The following is a 20,920-nucleotide window of genomic DNA, read 5'->3' as shown; positions in this document are numbered from 1 at the left end:
CGGATAAGGCATTTAAGCCTTGTTCTTCTTGGGTTGAAATGGAGGGCTGACTGAGACAATGTGTGTGTGAATACCTGTATATTGGGTCCATGAAGAAGGGAGAGGGTTTGGCGTAGTGCAGGGAGGGCTGCTGCTGGGGCTGGGGCTGCTGATGCAGGGGCTGCTGGTGGTGAGGCAGTTGCTGCTGGTGCAGAGCCTGAGGCTGGGGGAGGCCGGCCAGGTCATCTTTACAGACCACCTTGCTGCTGCTCCCATACACGTGGTTTTTGCGCGACTCCAGCACGTTTCCGTTGTGACTGGCCCGGCTGCGGCTGCCAATGCTGAGGTCCAGGGGCTGCTCCTCCCCCGGCAACAGGGGGGTGCTGGAGGGAGGGGCTGGCTTGCTGGGTGGCAGGGGCTGCTTGGTCTCCTTGGGCTTGGTGGTGAGGTCAAAGGGCGACTCGGAGCCCGGGATGCCCATTTTTTGGAGGTGTTCCCTGGGCGATTTGGGCTCTGCTTTGAGGAACATGCCTGGGTTGAGGGCCCGGTCCGTAAAGGGGTACAAGGAATGAGGGAAGTTGGGCAGGAACTGGAAGGGGAACATGGAATGATAAGGAAGGGAGCCCATCTTCTTCTCCTGCAAGCCCATGAATCCTGGGCCAAAATACTTCTCAGCTATGGAGGCAATGGCCTTGATGGAGTCGGTGGCGGCTCCTGAGGCTGGGAGTGCTTGCTCATCCGGGGGAGGGAAGAAGGAATGCTGGGAGGACAGGAAGGGCCTGTCACTGGGGGGGATGTTGCCTGAGCTAGAGATGGAGATGGAGCTGCTGCTGACGTCGTCCTGCTTGGCTTCGGGAGCCGCCTTCCCCCTGCTCTTGTCACGTTCACTCTCCACGTCGCTGTCCAGGTCGGACCCCGAAACCGTCCCCGTGGTAGTGTCCAGGTCCGTCCCACTGGTGGTGTTGACATCCTCCAGATCGCTCCCGTCCGACATGTCACTGACCTTCACCTTGGACTTGTCCGTGTAGGACGTGTCCAGTTTGCTTTCGGCTTTGTCCTCTAAGCGGTTGTTGTGGCCGCTGCTACTGCTGTTGTTGGGGGAAACCATAGGTAGGGAGGGGTTCTCCAGGGGACTTCTGGGCAGCTTTCCATCCTGGCTGTTGTTTAGGGGGCTCTTGAGCAAGGGGCTAGGGGGTAGCAAAGGGGGCCTAGGGTACAGTGTTGGGGGGAAGAGTCCAGGGAACCCAGGAGGGAGAGTTGGGAAGGCAGGAGGAGCTGGGGAGAAAGGGAAGCCAGTGTGATGTGGCCGGGAGGGGAAGTAATCATTGAACCCTAGGCCAGTGTGGTTGAGGCTGTGGTGGGATTTGGATTTACCCATGATGGGGCTGGAGGTCATGGGCATGCCCGGGCTAAACATGCCCCCTGGGCCATAATGGTTTTTGCCCTCGCAGAAGCGCCGGTGCTTGTTGAGGGAGGAGGTAGTGCTGAACATTTGCCCACAGTCCTTGCACTTGATCTGGGTGCGGCAGTCCGCGTGCATGCGCTTGTGGCGGCAGAGGTTGGAGAACTGGGTGTAGGATTTGTGACACACTTCACCTGGGAGAGCACACATTCCAAAGAGCCCTGGTTAATTCAATTGAAATAGTTATACACTGTCCATCATGGTTTCTGACAAATCTGTGTCTAGAGCAAGTCACCAACTGACCCTAAATTGACACATGGTGAGAGTTAAGTTATTTAAAAAAATATATTTTGTTCCTTAGAGAAAAACAATTGGAAATATATTTTCCTTTTTAATAGAAACACAGCATATAGTTATTTTTCTCACCTTGATTATCCTAACACATCTAGGTGACTTACTATTGGCTTATGTTAACTAGCATAATGAAATCTGTTAAACTAAGTACATCTTCATCGACTCATTAAGAGACAATCCCTGCAATTCCATCATAGAATATATTTTTTCCTAACAGTACAACATTCTCTAATACTGTGACTTAAGTCATCAATCACATCACATTATAAACAAGAAATATACATATATTTATGCATGTATTTAAATATATATATTGTGACACGGTGGGCTGGTGGCTTTTCTCTTTGTCCTCAAATGATAAAGTTTCCATTCACAAGATGCAAGATGAGCTGTCAAATCCATGTGTCATGCAGAGTTTATAAAAGTTATGAGCTCTTTGTGAAAGTATCCACATCCAAAGTCCTCAGTCTGCTTACAACATGAAATGATAAGGCATCTATAGGTTTGTATAGACAAAACAAACGAACAAGCTTCAGTGATATATTTTCCAGCCAATTTTAATTGCTTTATCTATTTGACTGGAGGTTGAGGAGCTCCTCGTTTTAAATTTGACAATTGCGCATTAGTTGTCAGTATTTTGTGGATCAATGAGGATCGATAATGAAATTAAAGCTGTTTATAAAAGCTGTTATGAATCATGTTAATCACAGTGTGAATCACATGTCTTTTATGCCTCTGAATACAGAGGTTTAGGGTGGTTTTCAAATGCTCACATTTATATAAAAAATCACTGGCAATCATTAATGCCTTGAACTACATTTGTTTTAAGAAGGTAAAGTGAAGAACATATTTTTAAATTGCTGAGAACGTGCTAATTAGCATCTCAGATTGGACAACTGGTGTTTATTACAGTATTTTGTGTGCAGAACCCAGAGATCCTGTAATCACAATGTAAAATGTACAATCACATGACACGGAAGCCTGGCTCTGCATGTCCTTGTGGACTGCTGGGACTTGCAGATTTAGCTGTCCATTTTGTCCTCAACGAACTACGCTTTTCAGTGGTATACTCCTGTATGACCTTGCCCCTTGGTTTGTCACAATAAATATACTCTACATGGTTAGATATATATATATACACACATTTGCATATACTGTAAAACAAGAAAATATCTGAGCAAGAAATATTGGTATATTCTACAGTTACTAAAAATCTCCCAAATAAATGTGCCGCTCAATATATTATTCCAAGAATACAAGTACAGTACAGAAATTCTTGTTCCTCAAAATTAAGCTTCCTCAAAGAAATCCTGTGTTACAGTATATGAATGTATAGATGTATGCATATACACATACAATATAAATAGTGCATTAAAAGCAAAAGCAAAGAAAAAGATCAGAGGCAAAATGGCAACCGTCAGCATCCATCAATGGGGAGCTGCTACAGAGAGACATTTACCTTTATGGTACATGTCAAGTCTGCATGTGCCAGAGCTGTGCTCTGTTAAGAAAAAGGAACTGAGGTCCTCAAAGGAAAATAAATAAAAAAAAAAACAGAAAGAGAAAAAAGGCAAAAGCAAAACAAATTGCTCTAGAATTTCATTTAGTGCTCTGACCTATAAAATTACAGCTGTCACTGGCTCGGGATGAAGTTAGACGGGAGGCCTTTGGACACGCGTAATTATATCTGAGGCTTAGACAAGACGGCTCTGACAACTTACAGATGAAGGGTTTGACACTGCTGTGAATGTGCTTGTGCTGCTTGAGCCCAGAGGAGGTGGCGAAGGTCTTGCCACACTCTGGGCAGGTGTGGGCGCGGGCGCCGACATGCTGCGAGCGTATGTGACGCTGCAGATTACTGGGGTCTGTGAAGACCTGCGGGGGGACAGACACAGCAACAGGATGAGGCGGGGAGGCAGACCCCCCTGACGTGCGCTGCGCTGGCTCAAGCAAACTGCTATTCGCTTAGTGCACTCCTGTACTCCCCCTCCCCCCCCCCCCCACCGGTTTTAATAAGCATTTTAGCACTGGAGTGAAGCATCAAAAATAAAAGGAGACAATCCTGCTGTGATTCAACATCTGTTCAACATATACTTCCCACTCCAAGAAAGAGCTTGAATTTAGGAGTAACCCTTTTGACCTAATAAACCTATTTGGTGTTTTAATAAATACAGATTTGTTGATAAAATGGGATTGAATAGTCTCTCTTACAAGATTTGCAAGTCATTTTGTCCTATTTATTGCAGGATGGTTAGCAGTTTTTACCCCATAGAACTTGGTACTGAAATGACAAAAATCCCCCAGTAGTTTGTCTATGGTTACCTGAATCAAGAAATTAATCTGTAGAAACACGTGTTTTACAACAGCACAAAGTTACGCTAACCAAAACCAGCTTTCCACTGATTCCTCATGTCTCACCTTATCACAGTTTTCACACTCAAATCGCTTGCCACTGTCATGTGACATCTGGTGGCGAATGAGGTTGGATTTCCAGTTGAAGGCTTTGGGGCACTGGTCACATTTGTACTCACGCTCCTCTGTGTGTACAATCATGTGCTGCTCGAGGCTGCAAAGAGCAAAACCACCCATTCAGGTTAGTATAGCTGCAATCCCTACCCCTACCGTTCACTTCAAATGCCTGATCCACTGCATACAACAAAGGTACAGTAATCCAGTAAAGGATCTCTCAGCACTGAAAGATGAAACCCGAAACGTTCCTTACAAGTTTAGGTTGTTAATTATGGTGTGGAAATGCTAGTTTTACTTATTGTACACACTAAATGTACAGTATTCTGTAATTCACATATATGTACATTATGTGGAAACATTTCTACAATGTCAGTATGCCTTTTATAACCATATAAGACAGGCTTTTCACTTTTCACACATTTATGAATTCCTTTAAAACAGTTTTGAGAAACCAAATTATGCTTAATTGCTGTATAGTTCAGCAGCCCATGGGGAGATAGTGCTCACCATGAAAAAATTGTTCTATAAAGCTAAAAATGATTGATCACAAAAGTCTTGCCTCTGGACATCTTGTTCAGCTTATTATTAAGTTCAGGCCAGTGGTTAATATGTGTAAGAAACTAAAACGGCTCTAGAGTCCCATGCAGTGTTTAAGAGCTCGAATATCAGGCCAGGGGAGAAGCCACCTGTATTCGCTGGGGAAGATCTTCTCACAGTCCTTGCACTCGTGGATGGGCTCCTCGTTCTCCTCCCCCTCCTGTTTGAAGTCATCGTTCAGGGTGTCAAAGATGGAGTTGGCGTTGCTGCAGGAGTACTTCTGGTGCCGCCGCAGGTCCAGCTTGGACGGGAAGAGCTCCTCGCAGTCCTCGCAGCGGTACATCTGCTCATCTGGCACACACCGAAAACAAACCACCCATCAGGGCCCCAAAAGTCAGATCCCATGCTGGCCTGGTGCCGTTACCGAGCTTTTCCCCAGGAAAACTCCTACGTGAACGTCAGGCCCTTATTACTGTATTGTACAGGGTGTTTATAAAAGTGCCAGGTTGGATAACAATGCACAATGGTGCAAAGATGGTTGACATACATACAAAGGGAACTATGGGAGAAGTTGTCCCTATGGGCAAACATCATCTACTGTATGTTCTTGGTAACCCACACTCCCGGAAGGTTCTGTTCAGGATACCAATTGTATGAAGATCACTGCTCCAGTTAAGGTACAGTATTTAAGGTATTTAAGGTAAGGTAAATAAGGTACGGTTTTTATAATACAGTTGTTAAAAAAGGACAACTAACCTTAAAAAACCCTGTATCATTAACTGCAATTTAAGATTAAGATAATACTAAGTACACATACAAACACAGATTACATTCCTCGATGGAAAATCATACAAAATGTATTCCTTCAGTACAGCAGACAGCTGCTGTGAACAATTAATATCTGATGTGCACCCACATAAAGATGAAAAAATGTAATGTGGAATAATATACCACCTTTAAAAAACAGGAAGACACAAATACAAGTAACATTAAGGAAAGATTCCTAATTTGATGATATTGTTTCTAGTTTTGAGAATTCAAAATATTTTATTACATTAGAATTGTTATATTTTGCTATCGTATCCTTTCATCAGCATTGTCTGGTACATAGTTACTCATAGAAAACAACCAAAGAAAGACAATATTTAACATTTAGATGAATATACATAAAGAGAAAAAAATCATTAAATTAACATGTTTGCTTGCAAACAGTCAAGCACCTTCAGGGAAACCACATGAAACACTTCTCATGCAAGTGCATTTAGTGAATAATTAAAATAATCAATGAATTAATATAAATGCATCCCTCCATCTCAAGTTTCAAATACCCAATTAAAGTCATGTTACGAACATTTTAAACAACACTTAAAGCTTAACGTCTACATAATAAAACAAACAAATCAATTAAAAGTAATACATTGCTTTAGCTTATGCCTTAATTAGCAATGCTGCAATTATACTACAGTATATTCCAAAAGTGTTGCAGTTTGTATTTAGCAAGTGAATGAAAATATGACTTTTTTTTTGTACAAGCAGAAAATAGGGAAGAATCCTCTGATATACATCATAAATTCTTGCAGTTGAGGTCAAATGAATTAAAATTAGGGCAGCTATTATATGGTTTACAAGGCAGCATCCTGACAAAAGCGCCAAGTTCAACAGTCCTTGTGGAGCTGTAAATTTTCCAGAAGAATGACTTCTCTGAAGGACTGGGCAAGCAGGCTGCCTCCCCCACTAACCTTCGACCGACAGAAGCGCTGCCGACTGCAAGCCTGAAACTCACCCTGCGTGAGCCTAGTGCCCTGTGTCCTCTCTGCCTAGCAGTCTGCGCCAGTTTGAGTTCAGGTAAAGTCGGTGAAATAAAGCTTTAAGCATGCAATGGTTGGTAATGCTTAATTAACACTTCAAATATGGTATAGAACAATTTTATTATATATGTCCCTGTACTTCAAAAACCATTTCTTTATTCTAAGATCCCTTTCAATACCTATGTATTATGTGTTTTTGTATTTGTGCAAAAATAAACTTTATAAAAATGCACATTCTTAGAGTTTTATGAGCTACATAGAGTGTTATGTCCCACCTTGTGCTTTGTAGGATAGTCTCAGGGCTGTTGTGACCCTTAACACAAATAAGTAGCTTTCTGGTAATGGATGAACGCTTGGATAAAGAATGACACAAAAATCAACCACTGGCAATCCAGTACAGGCTTTATAACCCTCTACTCACAATGTAAAGAAAATACAGATTTCTTAATATAGGTTTGTAGGGAAACTATTTTAAAATACAAGGAATTAATTCTCGCAAACAACAGACCTAGTAATTGGAATCCCTTTGACTGCTTAATCTACAAAGAGTGTGGATTGTAAAATTAGATTGCTTTAAAGAATATGTTTTTATAAAGTACATTTTTTAGCAGGGAAAGAGAACTAAGAATTTCTCAGGATGCCTCGAACAGCCCAGCGCAAGACTCTTACAATAATGTTAAACTCTAATGGTACTAACACTTGTTAATGAGAGGCAAATAGAAATGTCTCAAAACATCAGACACTCCTTGATTGGGACCAGCAACAACACCAAGATGACACAAACTGAGGAAGTTCTTTTGTCTTAGTAGGAGCGCAGCGTTTTCTAAAGACTCAGTTATGTCCTGCTTGCTTCTTCTTCAACTAGGATGTTAGCAGTTGTCAAGCTTCCGCTACAAAAAATAAATTATTTTTTACTGGATATTTAAAAATACTACAATGTAACAATATACAGTAAAGGGAAAATAACAAATGAAAAAAAAGACTGCAGTGAGATATCAGCTGTTCCATCAGTAACACTAAGGACAAAGGAGGAATGCTACAGAAAAAATAATCGCAGACTAATAGCTTTTTCAGAGAAACAAGGGGAACACAATTATGTGCCGTTTAGTGACTAATCTACAAGCCCTACTGGAGTCTCAGGAGACTCCTTGAGTCCGCTCCGAATTCCAGCTCCGATAAATGAGGGGGGTGGACTGCCCTTCACTCTCCCACTTTTGGCAGCGAGATCAGAAGATACCTATCTTCCTGAACAAACATTTTGTATGCGTTAGAAAATGTCTGTGCCTCACGAACCCCTTGTGCTGTCTCGACTATTTTTATTGCCCGTGACAAGCAAAATGTAACCATTATTTTCCCCCTTAAATCAAGGGAAACACAACAAAACATTATACCTGACAACCCAACTTTGTTGAATGCTGGCCAGAGAATTAGGGGACCATAGGGGATCATGTCTAGGTTTCGTAGAAGAAACCTGAGGGTAGATTTCACATTGTAGTGTGTGGGTAATCACCTTTTTTGTAGTGCACATAGTTGTCTCAATCTTTGATTTTACAATAGGACAGAACTGTTTCATTGTGCACACGAGCCATCATCATTTTATGTTTCTGTACCTGGATATTTTCTTTCAAAGCTGAAGGGTTTTTATTAATCCACCCATCTGAGTGGCAACAGACCTTTTAATTATTTGCCAGATTAACAAATATGAAATAATGCTCCCTGGGTTTTTACAGTAAAACAATGATGCAACGATGCTTTTGATTTTTGAAATGTAACAATACAAACATTCACTGTACTCAAAGTTTTTGAAATGAAAGCATATTGGTATGTCCTATGGACACAGGCTAGGCAACATAATGGATAAATGTTATAACAGAAGTTAAACTTGCAGCCAAAAATAATTTCCATGATTAAAGAGATAAACAGCTAGGGAGTAGAAGACACGAACTCACCCATCCTAAATTTAAAACTAACTAAAGGCCTAGTAAAGAGGTTTTAATTTTTGCGTTAATCAAATATGATACAAATACTACTCAAAAACAGCTGTTTTAAATTAAATATTTCAATACTGTTTAGCTCCATGAGGCAAAAATAAAAGGCAGGTGTGGCTCAGTGATGATTATACAATTGGTATTAATTTAGCAACATATTCATATCTTGCTTGCAGCAACTGTGCATTGGAACAGGCAAGATGCAGTACATAATGTGAAAGCAACATGATAAATTATTAACTTCGAGCTTCAGTTTGATAGACAGGTATCAACCATCAATTAACTCATTAATATTCCACAAATATCATAAAGGTCTTGTTACATATGCACTTAAGTCATAGATTTTCTTGTTAGTATCTTAAACAATAGCTAGCAGCAAATCTTAAAACGCATTCACTCACAGTATGTATTTTGTACTCTGTTTAAAGTTAACGTAAGTATTAAAGATTTATATAATGTGATGCATTTTTTCAGAATGATAGCAATTGAATTCTAACACATTACACATTTGGGCTCAACGTCTCCACTTGCCAGTTCACGGCTGTTCACAGAACCAGGAGGGTTTATGGTCCAAAAATTAAAACAAATTCAACTTCAAAATCTCCGGGTGCTTGATTCTGAGGATCAGCCCCACGAGAAAACAGTCAAACCTTGCAAGTTTTTAACTAGCAGGAATACGTAAATATTTTTGCGAGGCGGGTAGTAGCTGATGCATGTTATACAACAATTGGTACTGTACGCTCACACGTTTAAAATACAGTACCGAAAGGGATAAACGATTTAACTGGCCTTTCCGACATAGTTAAGCCTTGTAAAACCTTATATCTTTAGTTAGTAAGCACGCCGGTTCAACAGTTTTATAACACTGTGACAGAGATGCCTTTTGTTTCATTAGGGGTTCATTATAAACGCACATCCTGTAAACAGGTTCCACATGGGCAAATATCAAACGCTGCGCGGCTTAGAAAAGTCTCAGATGAGCAAGAGAATCGCTAATAATTCAGGCGGTCGTGATATACCGTAGTGATTTTGTTCTGCACATCTTTAATACAAAGCAAACGTGCAGGTGTTTGCGTCGCTCTCCTCTAAGCCGCAAATGCACGTGATTTCACCCACATTTACGTTCATAAAAACGTTTTTATCTCCACCATGTAACAATCATAATCTATCACGTTAAAGGCACGTCCATACGTTTTATTGTCCACGTATTAACAAGTTACCAGAATCCGGAGGGAATCGTTCTCGGCTTGAAACGCAATTCGAAACAGAATTTGTCTTTACTTAAAATCATTTCTACTTCAGCTGTTGAGAAACACCTTTTTATGCCCTTTTCACTGTGGCTTCAAAGGTACATTCTGTTGTTTTAATAATACCTCCCGATGCATGTTTGTTGACGAAGTACTTAATATAAATAATTGGTGATTGCACTAACTTAATACTGCTATAACGTCGCCTGACACGAAAGAAGACCATGACAAGACATAATAGTCCCTCACTAGTAATGAACATAACTGTACAGTTTTTGGAGGAGGAGAAGTGAGTTACTGTTGACTGGGTGTCCCGGGAAAACACTGTCCACAGCGAGCTAATGGAGTTGACACGGGCGGGATACTGTACACCGGCGCTGTAAACGTTGGCTTCGGTTTGTTTAAAATGTTCGGTAATGATGTACATTAATTTACCTTCCAGGTTGGGAGCCATCGATCCCTCAGGGAAAGCTCCGTCCTTCATATAAATCAGGAGCTCCTCCCCCGCTTCAATTTCCTTAATAGCCTTATAATAAATCTGGAAGAGAAAAGAGTGAGAAACGTTTACCTTTACAAAAAAAAAGTATGTTGGGCTCCCATAAATGCGATCATTTACTCTCTCAGTTACATCGTATTTCTGTACAGTTCAACAGTTTGCAAATAAACAATTCAGACGTGACAAACATACTATAAATGCTATATTATTCAGATTATAAAGGATGAATAAACGAGAGCAGTAAACAGACGTTGGAGTGTAAAGTGCATATATACTGTAATAAAAAGATTAGTTAGTGTGGTTCATGCTTTATTTCTAGTTTTGATAAACATTTGCTGTGTATCAAACATGTATGCTTTCGACTAAGGATGATATAAATATTATTTTGAATTGTATTTGTATTTTAAATTAAATACAAAAATAATAATGCGGCATGAAATTTATTCAGCTCCTGTTATGAAAATAGCTGATTGAAAAAAAAATATCGATCAGTAAGATGAATTTCAATTTTAAAAACAATTTTGTACAGCTTTATGTTCTGCATCTGAAATAATTATACGGGCTTATCACAAATTCACAGTTTTAGAAGATGAAATTCTTTAAACGAAATGGTTGTTTTCCAGTCCACAGTTCTCCCAAACGGTTTGTCCTGTGTTAAAAGTGTAATAAATGACCAACTATTAATTTGTTTTCGTTTTATTTTACCTTGAAACTACAAGTACATAAAATAATAAAAGTACAGAAAAATTCCAGTACTCAAAATATTGAGAGACTAATTACATTTATAATGTAAATTAAACAAAGAGAAAAAAAATTGTGGAAGGTTTAAATATAATTCATCTTTATTTATATATTTATCCTAACATTTCCTATATCCAAATCTGCTTAATTATAAGAAAATATTACTTATCTAACATTTACGATGATGTTTTTCTTGTTCTTTAAATCAAATGACCACTAAACACGATCTATTTAATTTAGCTGTTGAGAGGTCACTCTAGCCTAAGGAAAAGCAATCCGTTTCACTGGGATTTTTGGTAAATCTTAAGACCTGAAATAGCACAGACTGGAACTCTAAAATGCGAAGAAATTGAAAAGCAAGTCTGATCTTATAAATCTTCAAAGACTAAAACCCTAACAATTCAGCTCATTCGATTTAAGCCGATATTTGATCTAAAGACTTTTTAGAACAAAGTGTATCATAGTCTAAAAGATCATTGATAACAAATGTCGATAGAGAACATCCTCATTCTAGAAAATAAACCTAAAAACAAGGGACGTTTTAATGCTGGCACTTCGTAGTTCAGTCAGATCTGGAGATAAACCACAATTTATAGGAAGTATTTCCAGACTAGGGAAGCAAAAGCGAGATAAACTAGCACTTTCAGCACGGATTGCTTAAAACAAACATTTAAAAATCTAAGTATCTGCATTCAAAACACGACTTATTATGAAACGCAGAATCGTATTAAAAAACGAAATATCAGGTTCTTTCTATCCTACTGTACAAAACCAGCCATCACTACGAGTCGATTCAGTGCTACGTTCACGCACATGGGGGCGCTCCCAGCTAAGTTACAAACGTACAGTTGTTGACGCTTGGGACTCGCCAAAATCTTTAACATTTGAAAGAAGAATGAAAAAAAAAAAGACAAACTTCACCAACACTTCGCAGTGGCCATGAAATGTGTCTGTCAAACAGCAACACAAATCACTACATCAAGAAGTGCCCACGACAATTTGTTCTAACAGCGACAACACATCAACATCCACTAATAATAATAATAATAATAATAATAATAATAATAATAATAATAATAATAATAACGATTTCACAGATTAATATATTTGTTTCAATTGGTCTTTTCCCTCTGACCTTTTTGCTTTCCGATTGGTGGTAGAGTTGGGAAAGTTGTGCGGCTGATCTTAAGGTTTCCAGTTGGAATAACAGTTCTGTCCCGGTGGAGTTCGCAACACAACCCATATTACCATTACTGGAGAGACCTGGCTCAAGGCAAGGCCCCGCGCCGGAGCTGAGCAGAGACGAGGAGGCAGGCAGACGAGAAGTGTCCTCGTTGAGACTGAACCCTCAACTCTCTTAGTCTAGTCTGTCTGAGAAGCGTCTTTAATGAGGTGAGCTCTCTTCTCATTAGTGATTCCCTATTGCCCCTCACAGCCCGGAGAGTTAACCGACAGCCACTCCTCCCCTTTTCTTATCTAAAACGGGAGGATTGACTGATCAACACCAGAGACCCCTCCCCACGTCGTCTATCCGCTCTGACCACAAGATTAATCTGTTACCGCTGAAAAATACGTCTTGCTTTATAAAATATGTTTTTTTTTACAGGTAAACATGCTATACAATGCACAACCTCCCGACACCACAATTGTTTTTATTGCGCCCCTAAGATCTCATTTAACGCAAAATCTTGCTTTCGTCTGATGTGCTGTAGTTCACATTGCCAGTCTACAGCCTTACACCTGTTTCATTTCTCGCCTTATCCTCCGGACAGTCTGCGGGCACTGAGTTCAACACATCGTTTTATTTATTTTTGACAACTGCACGATAACGTTTGCGCCCGTTCAAAAGCCTGTACTAGTTTCTCACAAGTCACTTTACGAAAAATAGATCAATTCTATTTGTCATCTACTTCATAAATAAAATTCTGAAATTAATCCACACTTTTCATTTTACCTGACTATATATATGATTAAATAACCCAGCCATTAGGTATTTGGAAAAATACAAAAACGTCCTGTGGAATACAGTATATAGTGTATATATATATAAAGCCCGAAAAACGTATAAAATGTGTTTGTATAAAATTACATATTACAAAGTATCACCTAGGTATAGATTTAAAATGATATTTATTGAATAATAATCGAAAAATTTAAAATGAAAAATCTAAGGTTTATAAGTAGTTTAAAATGGTCTAAGAATTTCTAAAAGAATAAACTTTCAACAGTATTGCACCAATTAAAGATATATCAGCTCATAAAAATATTTTGCTGAACAATAGATTCACTTCTTATATTCCTGCTTAAAGATACAGATCTTGTATTAAATCACCATGTAATCCCCATCTTTTCCCCTTTATAAAATTTCACAAAACAAGAGCCACAGTACAGTACATTAATTGTGCTGATTTCAAATCTAGAAGTGGCAATGCTATATCTATTAAAATTCAACAGTTATCCTGATCATCTGACTTGGGTTTCTTTCAAAGATTCAGACTCATTTCCTGACATCTGAAAAGCACAAGCCTATCCCTTTGTATTTGTGCTATTTGTCAATTTGTTTAACCCAAATTTGTATATGGTTGTTTTTATGAATGAAAGTGAAACAAAACTGAGGCAAAATGTTCAGACTGAACTATCTGGCAGTTTGAAAACAAGCTTCAGTGTAATGGTTGTTACTGTACATGTTTGTTTTATTTCAGTTTTGTGAATCTCTCTGCATTATAAGATGGGGAAAATCAAATGTAGATAAAAACTTTAACTTTTGCAACTCAGTTTGAGTTTATGTCCTGTTCAGAGCTCAGATTCATTATATTGCACCTGCTAATTAATTCATTAATCACAAACTTACAACTGATAACTGAGTTGAAGTGCAGTCAAAATGGACATTTTAATAGGTTTGGTTAAGATTTGTTTGTGTATTACACCTACAGTAAATCTTAAATGCTTTGACAGAAGTAAAAAAAAATGCCGCCTCTTCATAGTGAAGTGTTTTTTTAAGCATCCAAGGTGATATCCTGTATCATCTGTCAATGCCAAAATACAGTATAATCACAATCCCAACATAGGAAACATATATGTGTTTCCTCACTCTGCTCCTGTTTATCTTTGAATTGGTGAGCTAAAACAGAGAGAAAGATTAGACGAGACCCCAACTGTCTAGTTGTCCAGTAGTGATACAGAGCACAACTGCAAAATGGACCAGTGTACCAGCAGGTATGGGTTTAATCATCTCAGCATTTCACCCTTAAATATTGTAATATTTTAACACTAGAGTCATTTAACTGAGACACACTTGATATTAACTTCTTAAAATACTTGCTGTAAGGATTTTTGTTCACTTTACAAGCTGAACAAGTCTAATTAGACTTCATGCACAGTTTTGGGATTCTAGAGAAAGATGCTCAGTCCCTAACAAACAGGACCTCTTTATTACTGCACCACACAGGAAGAGACTGGGGGTGGTTAATCCCCAGTGCGGCCTACAGAGTGTAAACACGGCCTGCCTCTGCACACATGGTCCAACACGCGTTATCACACTCTCATACACACTATCTGTTTCCACACTCCTACTTGCTTTCATTTTATCTGAACTCCGCAAGGTGTGCCACTGGTTTCAAGCAGTGTTCACAGTTGGGTCTGTGTGTGTTAATAGACATAATCGCGGGCCCTGAAGAACTGGAAATTCAAGACTTTCTGTTGGGAACTGCTTTTTTGAAACTCCTCACATGAGGCTGCTGCAATGTCAGCGCTTGCAAGTGGCTGTAGGTATACAGTATCTGCTGCCGACAGGCCACGGATTGTGTGAGGATGTGGCGTGACATGATGTACATTTCTCTTGTAATGACAAACAGCTTAAGTGCATCTTGAGAAATTAAGGCTGTGGGGTTCAGAGGTTAATGGGGTTTCTAAACAGAGTGCCTATTGAAAAGGCCTTGAGAGGTCCCTGTTCCTATCAGTATTGTCCAAGGGACTGCTGCTTCATCCTGTTTAGGGACTGTTTGTACAAAAATGGCACTTCTTGCAAGCTAGCATTGTCATATCGCTTTCTAGAACACAATTCTTCATGCAGACATGCTCGCGTTTCCTATGCATTTATATTTTTAAACAAATTGCTAATAGAACACATAATAGATTTCACTGTGAAATACGCTGGATACATTTATATTAAGTAATGTATTCACCTGATTACTTAAATACCCTACAATTACTATTTTAGAAATTTTAGCTTCATCCATTAACTGCTGGTAACGTTTTTAGTTAGAGCAGTTTCAAATTATGGAACCCAACAGATCAAAATGCAAATCACCATTAAACCATTTTTTGTTATAAATGCACTTTTATTTTAAATACACCAGAATGGTGCCTCCTTTAAAATCATATTGGTTTATGTGCCATCAAAAATACATGTTTGAAGCAGAAAGTGGCCGACCCTTGAATTTCTACTTTCTATTTTGTGTATGCCTGCATCCATGCATAAACAAAGTGCACTTGTGCAGCTGGTGAAGTACAAAAAGTGATAAATTATGTATTTTTATGAACTGCACTCAGTTTTTAAATAAAAAATAAGGTGTGGCTCAGAAAATGACACACTGCTCTATTGCAAAAATAAATAGCGATTAAAGATTGAGTACCCTACACACACAAGAGTTTTCTGTTTTGTGAAATATACATGAAAGTTTGAATAAAAGCAAAATCTACCGACTGTGTGTTGCATTCTTTTGGAAAATATAAACATTGCAAGTTTAACCTCTTGTATTGAATTATATCTGACAGGGCTTGTACATGGTGTGCAGAGAGCCTATCACATCGGAGATGAGGTGTGTAGTAACTGTAGACAATAAGGCATGCTATCCACCAAACTTAAAGTGATTTATTGTGCCTGTTCTGCCAGGAGCATAACTCCAGTTCTGGAGCACCAGAGGTTTTCTGGTTTTCCTTTCATCTCAGCGCTCAATTACCTAATTGGGCTCATTATTTGCTTAACTGGACAAGTTGAAGTACTGTTCTGTTAAGAAGCCCTTGAGACCCAGAGTTGGGCTTTATTGCTATACGCGCGGAGGGGATTTCAGACTGTGCTGGCTTCAGGCAGGACACCACAGCGAAGCCCTCAAACAGGACCACGACATGAGGATGAGATCCGAAGCTGATCACCGGGATCGTTGAGCTTTCCCCCTGTCTGTTGATAGGTTAATGGATTAAGGGCTTTGCTTCAGAAACCCTGACTAACAAACACAAGTACAATGAACAAACAAAAAGCACAAAGATAATAGCAGGCAGTGCCTTTGAAATCCTCTACACAAAGAAAGGAGGAAACAACCCTGGAGCCAATCAAGTGTCTGGGCCTCTTGATCATGATCGCTCCTGACCAGAATCTTTTCAAGCTTTGGCGTTTATGTTTTTTACAGGCCATTGCTCTGAAGAGAATCACTCGTAACAATAAGGCATAGAATAAAACTTGGTGATCATTTTTTGTTATTGTCCTATGCCAAGCAAAGGCAATATGGCAATCATTGCATTATATATTCAGACATGGTAGGATCAAAACCAAAGAGGATCAAACATTAAAGAGGAAGCTGTCATAGAATTGTTGCAAAAGCATTGCACGCCACATTCAAAGAAGAATTCTACAGTGTGCTGTGAGATCAGTACCAAACCGAATATTCACTTTTAGTGAGGTAACGGTAGGGAAATCACATAGATCAGTAGTGTCATTCCAGAAGCCCTTTCAGGTTTCGATAGAGGGAAATGCTTGATCAGCTATTAATCAAAAGTTCCCCCTCAGCTTTATGAGATCTACATATTTCTCTCATTTTTGACTGTGTTTCCTAGATTGAAAGCCGAAACAAAGAGAAAAACCCTTTCTAGAACTGCCATTTAAAGTGTTCCAGAGTATTTATCTGTGATTAAGTCTAACTTTCAAATACTTTTTTTCTAATATTCAACAAACAGGACATCCAGAGAAGAGGCCAAAACTTCAAGATAAGTCACAGCTATTCTTTAATTTGTTTCTTTTCTGATTCACTTCCTCTGCAGAGTGCAGAAAGCAACAACTCCTGGAAGTACAATAGGACTTTTCTGTTCTCGACAGAAGGGGTGGGGGCAGTATTTGATCAAACTGCTTGGATTTCTATTGAAATAAAAGCGCTGTACCCTTATTGTGCCTTAAATGCAAGTTTTGTCTGAGGATGAGATGTAGAAAGTCTGATACACTATTTGAGTACAGCTCTTATCTTATGGGTCCTTGCCCTTTTGAAATCATCAGAATATTCACAAATTAGAAGAGGCCAATCAGCCAAACTAGCTTTTTGGGGAGTTAGTAGTTACTTGATCCAAGGATCTCATCCAGTTGTTTTGTGAAGGAAGCCAGAGTATCATATGGCTAGGCAGCTTGTTCCATACTCCCACAACCCTTTGTGTTGAGGTACTGATGCCGGTCCTGACTGAATGATCTCATCTAGCAGTTTCACAAAGGAAGGCAAAGTCTTGGCTCCAACCCAGCTTCAATCACATGCTGCGGAACTTGTTCCTCATTCTCCCCACTGTGTGGAACTGTACCCTAAGACCCAATGAAAGTTCAGCACCTGAGCTCCAAAATGCCAGAAGTAAAATCCACCGCTCACCTGATCCCCGTTGAAGTGGCACACTGTTAGGTTCTGCTCTTCCAGTGTAGGTGCGACCCGGACGTATTTTAGCCAACTTCCGTTACTGGCATCCATGCAGAATTTCACATTTCCCAAGTCATCCCCAATCTAAGGGGAAACAAAAGAAATGACATGAGATCTAGCCTTATGGATCAGTTCACATGTGTGCTCATTCAGAACTGGTCTTATTCTAATCAAATGCAACTGTAAGAGTTTAAACACTTTTCTAATAATAATAATGCATATAGTGTTTGTATAATAAGAAGGTTATTATGATATACAGAGAATTATGCAAAGAATTCAACCATGTTCTGAAAAGTTGCACTTGTAGTACAAAACAATTCCATTCCTATCCATTTAAAACAAGTTTTAAAAATTATGTTATGAATGCACGCGGATGATTTGTCATATGTACAATTTCAGGAATTTAAAGAAAATGATGATTCCTCTACATGCAGTACTGTGATGTGTGTTAAGCAGATAGGTGTTGTGCATGGGTGTTCCATTCCACTTTCAATCTGTGTGAACCTTTACAACTTTCCTATAAGCCAAGAGCCATGATTCACCTCTAAACCTGAAACCTCTCAAATCAAATCCCTGTCGAAGAGAGATCTTGCATACTTTCTTCACTCCCAACCGAAGAGTTCATCACTGTGTACAGTACTTGAAATTCTGAATAAGACTAGATGTGGGCAGTTGGTATGAATTGTATCAGATACTTTGGGGAAAAGAAAAAAATAACAAAGCCAGTGAATTGCAGAGTGGTTGAAGTTTTGAGTGCTGTTTGGAGAAAGGTTAGGAATGAGAGGAGACCACTTGACCCATCTAGCTATTGTGATTGCCAGTAGCTAATTGATGTGAGAATCTCATCCAGTTGTTTTGGTAGACAGATCCCAGGGAATCTGTTCCAACAGAAAGGCTGGTTAGCTTGTTCCAGATTCCTACTAGACATTGTGTAAAGAAGTGACTACATGATGATGGACCTAACAAGACCAGCTGGATGAAGGAGCTGCTGTAGAGAGCACTGCACTGGAGTGGGTGTGAGTATGACTTTACAGTGGCATGAAGCAGGGGAGTCACGTTGGTAGACTAAAAAGCGATCTTAACTCTGCAGGAGAGACTCTGAGGCTGAAAGGAAGATCCAGCCTGCTAGATCAGTCATTTCTGTACGAATGCTTCTTTTTTTCTACAGACATATTTTATCACTCTCTGGCACACTACACTGACAACAGATTTGGGAAAAGCAGGTTTGGATTACACATCACTGAAAGATGAAGAGAAAGGCAATAAAACCCTCTTCCCTCTGGATGGAGAGCACTAAGCGCCTATTAACTGCACAGTGTGCAGTAAAGTGACCAGTTCACTACAGCTGCTACTAGATCGGATTTTGTTTTGCAAAGGTAAATTAAAATGATACGAATGGCTAACAAATGTGAAATAAAGCACAGCTATCTTAAAAATTCCTTACAGAGCAAAATGACAGTATGCAGAAGTTGAATTTCAGGCAATAAATATTGTGTGTTCCTTGCAGCTGAGCTCCTGTTTGCAGTATAGACTTTAAATAGAAGGCCTGAAACAAATTATTCCAGTGGTAATTAAAGTTGAAAACTTGCAGCACTGGCTTTTAAGGATCCTAATTTCTCATCGAGTAGTGGCTGATTTCAAGTGGAGATCTTCGGAAGCCAGGACAATAGAGATTCATGGGCACAGGTTTTTCTAATTAAATGTAATGACAGGGAGCCGGCCATATATAAAACTCTGGGTCTTTTCTCCTATTATAATGTGGCAGGGTTGAAGAGACTTAATAGGGGATTATTTTTTTTATAAAAGGAGGGAATGATTAAAAAAAACAGAACCCAACTCTCATAGCTGACAGAATATCAGTTGACTTCTCCAAGAGAGACAGAGATTTTTTTTAACCATCTTCCCTCGTAAGAGCTGTAATGTTTGACATCGTTTTTGACTCAGTCTTTCTCAAGAAAATGGTGTAATTTGACAGGTTATTTTTTTTTAAACTGTCGAAAATTAATTAAAACGATTTACACAAGTTATTGTCCACATTTGTTCATACTTAATTCTAGAATAAGATTTTGAAGTCTTCTCAAGCTGGATTGCATTTAGATAATTGTGAAATCTTCTGAAAATAAAGGTTTTTGCAAAGTGCAGTGATGTGTAACAACTAATAATATTTTTTTTACATCAGTACTCAAAATACTCTTCCCTAAAATTACTTTATTCTACAACTTTAATTTCAGACACTTCAAATCTCAGTGTATTTATATTTATGAAACACATACTTATGATAGTGAATTTTAGAATTGAAATTCTTTTAATTCTCATATACATCTAAAAGCTAAAAATGTAAAAGCTTGAGAATATAACCTCGTACAAAAGACATCAAAAGCTAATGAACATTTGTTCTGATGATTTTTATCTCCATTTCAATGAGTCAAAATGTGAGAACAAATCTAGCATTACAGTTAAACGGATTCCTAATACTGTACATGCTTTAGAATTACAAAAAAAATGTTTTTGTTGTTTCAGCAACATTTACTGTTTAGGATGATTCCTTTCATGCTTTTCTCGCTATTATTTTCAATCTATTTTGCACATACAGTAGAATATACAGCAATCTCTTAGCATAAAACAACGTACATTTTCAACTTAATTACTTAAACAACATATATAAATAGGCAAGAGTTAATGAAATATTGTAATTGTATATACATAATTGTGTACAGTAAATACGTAAAGCCGTTAAACAGTATATACAGTATAGTACTTGCAATTCATACCAGTAAAAAAAACAAATGCAAACTAGGAAAACTTCAGAAAGGCCATTTCACCGTGAAAGAAACACAAGTCATATGTTTTTATCTTTGGATTCCCAGAGAAGATACATTTTGGAGAAAAAAAAATATTTTTCAGTCATAAAATATTAAGAGATGTTTCATACCTGAACCCCAAATATATACTGCAGAGTAATCCAAACCACACTTTGCCTTCAAAATAATAAAAAATAAAAATGACTCATCTTAATACATTTTCAGTTGATTATAAAGGGGTTCTGTGATATGAAACTGCATTTCTCGAAAAAGCCCTTTAAAATATCCAGTACTTATACAAAAGTACAATTTCAGTTGAACCTGACTTGAAAAAAAAAACACCTGTTTGAGGATAGATTGTAGTAAGTGCTTTCAGATTTTATTTATTTTGAACATTATTTTTTAAAAAAGTGATGTACTAGAATGGAAA

At 38.7% G+C, this 20,920-nt stretch overlaps 1 protein-coding gene across 11 annotated transcripts in view; it reads right to left on the bottom strand.

Annotated features, from left to right (window-relative positions):
- Window positions 1-20,920, bottom strand: part of prdm16 (PR domain containing 16) — a 222,748-nt gene that overhangs the window by 19,607 nt on the left and 182,221 nt on the right. For 7 of the 11 annotated variants that reach the window (XM_015337212.2, XM_015337214.2, XM_069183654.1 and 4 more), the window contains 6 exons: window positions 17,645-17,773; window positions 10,220-10,322; window positions 4,891-5,092; window positions 4,154-4,301; window positions 3,457-3,610; window positions 75-1,602 (listed from right to left, as the gene is read on the bottom strand). In XM_015337212.2, coding sequence (XP_015192698.2) covers window positions 75-1,602; window positions 3,457-3,610; window positions 4,154-4,301; window positions 4,891-5,092; window positions 10,220-10,322; window positions 17,645-17,773 — 2,264 coding nt within the window. Of the gene's footprint in view, window positions 1-74; window positions 1,603-3,456; window positions 3,611-4,153; window positions 4,302-4,890; window positions 5,093-10,219; window positions 10,323-12,156; window positions 12,466-17,644; window positions 17,774-20,920 lie in introns of those variants that run through there. The other 4 variants (XM_069183652.1, XM_069183658.1, XM_069183659.1 and 1 more) reach the window with 2 other exon arrangements.

The sequence above is a fragment of the Lepisosteus oculatus genome, chromosome 25 (assembly GCF_040954835.1).
Source record: "Lepisosteus oculatus isolate fLepOcu1 chromosome 25, fLepOcu1.hap2, whole genome shotgun sequence".
Taxonomy (NCBI): Eukaryota; Metazoa; Chordata; class Actinopteri; order Semionotiformes; family Lepisosteidae; genus Lepisosteus; species Lepisosteus oculatus.
The sequence above is the reverse complement of the archived record's forward strand: the minus strand, read 5'-3'. Positions and strand labels throughout refer to the sequence as shown.